The sequence below is a fragment of the Hermetia illucens genome, chromosome 5, assembly GCF_905115235.1.
Source record: "Hermetia illucens chromosome 5, iHerIll2.2.curated.20191125, whole genome shotgun sequence".
NCBI lineage: Eukaryota > Metazoa > Arthropoda > Insecta > Diptera > Stratiomyidae > Hermetia > Hermetia illucens.
The window spans coordinates 68,930,330-68,936,109 of NC_051853.1; the positions used below are offsets into that span (position 1 = coordinate 68,930,330).

General features: G+C 41.2%; 1 protein-coding gene across 1 annotated transcript; it reads right to left on the minus strand.

The window, feature by feature from the left end:
• Nucleotides 1-1,741: 1,741 nt before the first annotated feature.
• On the minus strand, nt 1,742-3,463 carry LOC119657332 (nucleolin-like). Its single transcript, XM_038064201.1, has 2 exons — nt 3,249-3,463; nt 1,742-3,187 (listed from the first exon to the last, which is right to left on the minus strand). Exons 1-2 carry the CDS (start codon nt 3,307-3,309, stop codon nt 1,806-1,808), a joined length of 1,443 nt encoding a protein of 480 aa, XP_037920129.1. The 5' UTR covers nt 3,310-3,463; the 3' UTR covers nt 1,742-1,805.
• Between the last annotated feature and the right edge of the window lie 2,317 nt (nt 3,464-5,780).

Consider the following 5,780-nt stretch of genomic DNA (forward strand, 5'->3'; position numbering starts at 1 on the left):
ATAAGATTCATTCACTCTCTGCAAATAGCCGTCCCTCTCCTTTCGTATTATCTTTTTTTTAAGGCAACAAGGCTGCGAAATACCCTACATACCGATATCTGTTCAAATAAAGTTATTAATAGTACATTCCCTATAATTTTTAGTAATTGGCAGGAAAACCTCCCTTAAGTTCATCCTAGTATCACGAAATTCTGCAGTTGTATTTTGCTATAGCACAGAGCATGATCCTACCAAATTTGGTGAAAATAGCACTATTACTAAGAAAGTTATAAGTCAAAGTTGTCGCTTCTTTGCAAATTCAAGACTTTGAATATCACCTGAATGTGAATATTCTCACATAATATATGCATATATTGCGTGCTAGGTACTAATGGGACAAATTCACAATCAAATTTCTTTCTAAAAGAAATACCTGAATTTGAATGAAACTGGGTTTCCACATTCTGCTACGCAAACTTACTTAGATTTGAGTAAAGAGGGGTTTATTTAGTTGTAGCGACCAAAATGCACATATTATCGGCTTCACAGAGCGCCTATTGAATTCTAGATGAAACCACTTAAACTTCTTAAGTCTTTCATGAAGAATAAACCTTCTTCAATATCCTCAAATTTGATGGGTGGCGTTTTAATAGTGGAAATAGTACTCCTAAAAAATAATTGGATTGACTAAAGTGATTGAATACCTGTAGATTCAAGAGGAACTGGATTTACCAGAAACTGGATAATTTCCATTCAGAAACATACGGTGCGTAGGCTTATCAAGGATAATACCATATTCCATCGCTTATACGATTCGGAAGTTTTTGACTGACTTATATTACATTACAAAAAGGCTCGAAGAAAATTACCTTCTCTTTTTTTGCATCCGCATGAGCCCTTCAAGGAAACTTACCGCTAAAACCAAAGGATTGTACCCTGCCTTTAGCAATTCAAGTAACCAGTTTAAGTTGAATGGCCTTCTACGTACTATTTCTGAAAATATTGGCCAATTATTGGCTTCAGGGAAGGACGCACTGAAAATAATCCGTACTGCCAGTAGGGCCACTTCGGATCACGCTTTTGCGGAGTATCTCCATCATTAATTTGCGTTAGCAGAGAATTCAAATTATTTCCACGAAATAAATGAAACTTCCACAAGTAGATTGATAGTAATTGCCTTACAATAAGTGCGTATTTGGTAAATGATGCTCGCGTCCCTCCTCCATGTGAATACTTACAGACTCATGCGAGCATACCCGATGAAGACAACGAGCGTCACGCTACACAGGTATCCTTTTTCACTACCAACATAACAATTCCATTTTTCATCGACCTCGTTCTAGGTGTGATGGTGATAAATGAGTACGAGTTCGAAACTGCATTAACTTCTAACTGGCAACCATCTATCTGAGTATTGTTGAATGTTATAAATGTTTTTGTTTTTAATATAAATGAAATAAACTGACTTTCGCGACGGTGGATTGAATAATGAAGTTTTCATGTTTGCCACTTGCGAACAGTTTCGAAGGATACTGAAATAAGGAAGATTGAAGTTCTACAAGAATGAAAGGTACATTTCGGAACTACACTTCAGAGGACAACTAATTGTTTAAAATTAAATCTGGGCTAAGTATTTCTATAGAAAATTGAAATATTAAAGGCAAGAAAAGGTGTGGATATATCGCAATGGCGGATCATAAGTTGAAGCCTTTAATATCGGTTGTACGTGTCAAATGAAACACAATGAACGATACAAAATAATTTATTTTCTATAATCATACATCAAAGGAATCATCTGACAATCTGCACAACAAGCCCGTTCCAACTTAATCGAGAGGTGGGAGTGGTGGAAGCCGCTGACCATTTCCTCCAGGGCTCAACTGGAATCTACGTCGACGATTCGGATTGCCCTTTTTGAAGCTTAAATTTCCATTATTTGTGCCAACATATCGCCTCTGAGGTCTTCTTCGTCGCCTTTGTGGTCGTCGTTGACCTTGTTGACGTCGTTGACCTTGTGGTCGTCTACGTTTATTTACTTGTCCTTGGCCCACGCCTTGACCAGCAGGTATAACTGGTTGGTTTCCATTAGCACCAGCAGCATTAGCAGCTCCTGCCGCGAGCTGACCGAGACCTTGCCCTAATCCTAGAACTTGACTTATGCCTTGGGCTATTCCCCCCACTTGTCCTTGAGGAGTCTGCTGAGCAGCGGCGTTTCCTTGAGCGGCAGCAGCAACCTGATTTTGGGCAAGTTGATTTTGCTGCCGTCTCCTTTTTATTGCTTGTTGATTTTCCGGGAAGTAGTCATTGTAATATGCAGGGACGTTTCCTCTACGCCGGTTTACGTTTATTCGGTTTCCATTTACCGCAATCGGGCGACGACGTCGTACAGGGCGAAGGGGCCGGTTTTGTCGACCGATGTATATGTTTTGGGAGGCATCTCGTCCCACAGGTTTGTCTCGGATGATAATTTCTGCCTCTATTTCATCATCTTCGTCAATGTCACCTTCATCATCTTCGTCATCTTCATCATCTTCATTGACTTCTTTGTCATCATCGATGTCGTTGTCCTCGTCGTCTTCTAAATCATCATCCTCATCTTCACTATCGTCATAACGATTATATCTTCGCAAGCCGACCCTATTTTGATCTTCAGCTTCTTCTTCTTTCTCTTTGCGTCCAGTTCCCCCTGTTCCCCCAGTCCCACCGGTTCCACCACCAGTTCCACCACCGGTTCCACCTCCTGTTCCGGTACCGGTTCCGCCTCCTGTTCCGGTACCAGTACCCGTGCCAGTAGCCGTGCCCGTTCCAGTCCCAGTGGCGGTACCTGTACCTGTATTCGTACCCGTATTCGTATTAGTTCCTGTGCCCGTGTTGGTATTGGTGGTGGTCGTTGTACCCGTTGTTCCTGGAGTATTTGTAACAATCACAGGCGGTGGCTGCGGAATTGGGATAGGGATTGGTATCGGTTTGTCAATGGTAATGATTTGAGGGGTACCTCCACCCGCGAAGAATTTTTTTAGAAGAAGGAGCTTCTTCGTGAGAAAAACTCTTCCTTCATTTTCGGAGGATTTGCTTTCATTATTATCTTTTGCATCGCTTGCATCAGACGTTGGTTTAGTTGGTGGTACCGGGGACTGTCCCAACGTTCTTGGCGCATTTATTCTGATCGGGTAGTTGTACAGAATCGCTTCAGATTCTGGCTTGGACTCTGCAATTAAAAGCGTCTTAAATCAAAGTGAACGATAATCGAATGTAAGTTCAATATATACCTGGATCGATCTCAGCGAGAGCACATCCTACCACCAAAATGATGAAGCACAAACACCTCATGGCTGCGTCTCGGCGCTTGTTGACTTTACTTTTTCTCTTTATATACTTTCTATGTGCAATTAAACGCTCATATCCGCCCAAAAAGTAATTGACCGGCCGTCAACAACAGCATCACTTCTATATTCAACTGATGTGGTGGAATTTGTACACTGGCGTATTTATACGTGTACCACCTCCTGCGTTATAAGTTCAAATTCTAAGACAGGTACTTTGCGATCGGCGTGTTCTTACCTAGCAATTTTGCAAGTACCCAACCCGGACGATTCAAAGCGAGTTCATGGATGCGCGAATAATTCATACCAAAATAAGAGTTTCAAGAGCTTATGAGCCATTTTGTTAGGTTTACTGAGAATTTATTGATATTTAGGTATCTATCTTGGGCCCCCCTGCAAATTAGAAAGTAAATAAATTTTTGGTGTTGCTATTCTCATAAAACTCGTAATAGCTAGCTTTTGTTTGTATCTTTGCTCCCAATGAAGAAACAAATTAAAATTATCCTATAATTAATTGCACTTTTCTTTTTGTTCCATCTTTTGGAAAGTATCATTTGTCAAAGAAACTTGGAAATGCTTGCGACATTGGTCTGATAACATAATAGATGTCAGCTTCTTCTACGTTCTTTGATTCTAGCTTAATAGTTCAGGAATGTCGTAGATTTAACAAAAACAGCCTACCTTCTACATTTTCGGTTCATTTTTGGTTCTTCTGCAAGTTTTTAATTCTCCTCTTAGAAGGATCGAAATAGGCTAACGGTTTGGTTAAAAGCTATATTTCTGCTGAGCAGCCCCAAAGGATCCATCATATGTAGCTGTTTGGAAGTATGCTCCAATCAAGTATACTTAGCTATCAGCATCCATTGTGATTTTGGTTTGTTTATTGTTGACTCTCAGCTATTTTTTCTCGAGTGGGTCTAAAAAACCCAGCTTGCAAACAAAACTTTATTAAAATCGGTTCAATGTCTGTCTGTCTGAAACACGCACTTTGATTGACACGAAATTTGATGAGAAGGTGGGAACTGTGAATGCCCAGAAATGCAGTGAGTGATATCCTTCTACATTGAGATTGGGGGGGGGGGGGAGGGGTTCTATCTAGGAGCAGTTTGAGAAATATTGTTAAAGTCTGGGATCATCAATCTTCCTTAAAGATAAGGACTTTCTAATGCGATTTTCGATGTTCCGAAAATGATCATATGAATTAGGTACCGAACCAAGGGAGTTTCAGTTTGCTCTGCCTCATCATAATTGTGTCTTAAATCAAAGTCATTCACGTAGGCGTGCGGAAAATCCAGGTGATAAAATTTCTTTCTGCATTATTCATTATTTTCTGTTTTGTTCGCGAGTACTACACTGACCTGCGAGAAAAGCATTGTACAGAGGGTCAATGAGTGTTCTGCATTCATTTGAAATAAAGGCTCTGAATACATTTTCGTAATCTGGTACCATCAAGCTGCGATCATTCGATTTATAACTTTGCGCATAATTATTGGCCATTAAGCAAGGCAATTTATAGACTTGCAAATGCCCGAATCGTTCAGACGCCACTGTCGTCCGGGAAGCTCAACGTTTGCAGAGTGAAACTAAGGATTCCGTGCTAGTACCGTATCTAATGTTATGATTTTTCGTTGCTGCGCACACAGCATTCTAAGCGGCATCGTTGTCACTGCCGTTCCAGTTATCCCTGCTGAAGCCCTGAAATTTTGAACATCCTGTGCTTGTCTTTGGTGCGAACTATAACAACATCATGTAGACCCAAGGCGAAATAAATAACGCAGTTAATTAAGCCTTCTGGTTCCAATAATCTTCCGTGAATTAGCTGCCGACTTCCCAGCGCCGACCTGCCTAGAACGCCCGGTTTATGGGATAGCATTGACTTCTAGGTCGACTTCAGCAAATTTCGATGGTCCTTGATAATTCGCCCAAGCCACGAGTCGACTGTTCGGGTCCCACGTTGGGCGCCATTTGAATAAAAGGAGCATACTCCACTTTTGCGGCCTGAGAATCCCAAAGAAGGAAACTAACTACAAATGGCGTACTTCCTAAAGGTCTGAAAGAAAACATCTAGCCAGGATCTGATTCGTCATGGATCTTTCCGCTCGATCGGGACAATCTGATCGCGACGTTTACTGTTCCTCACTAGCGATCAAGTAGGTACTTCTTTTTATTTCCAATCCTAGTTTCGAGTGTATTTCACACTAGGTTTGCGATTCGCGGTTTCGGTGCGGACTGACGCGACTCATGCACCGGATAAAGGCCACGTGAAATTTTGGTAAATTACACTTGAGGGTCTGAAATATCCAAAACGATATTCCCCTTATTACTGAGTCTGCCTAGTACAAAAGAGTTGACGGAACATATCAACATTCAGTATTTGACCGCGTATCGCGATGGTCAGTTTACTTAGGGTAAGTTAGATTAGGTTGTCAGGTTTATGGGGTAACTCTCACCTCTTGGCCGACTGCGACCAAACAATAA

What these genes read in the sequence shown, in the direction of transcription:
- LOC119657332 (XM_038064201.1), bottom strand. Translation starts at nt 3,309, where the DNA reads ATGAGGTGTTTGTGCTTCATCATTTTGGTGGTAGGATGTGCTCTCGCT. An exon ending in TCTCGCTGAGATCGATCCAG is followed by an intron (nt 3,188 to 3,248) that starts GTATATATTGAA and finishes TTTTAATTGCAG; the next exon opens with AGTCCAAGCCAGAATCTGAA.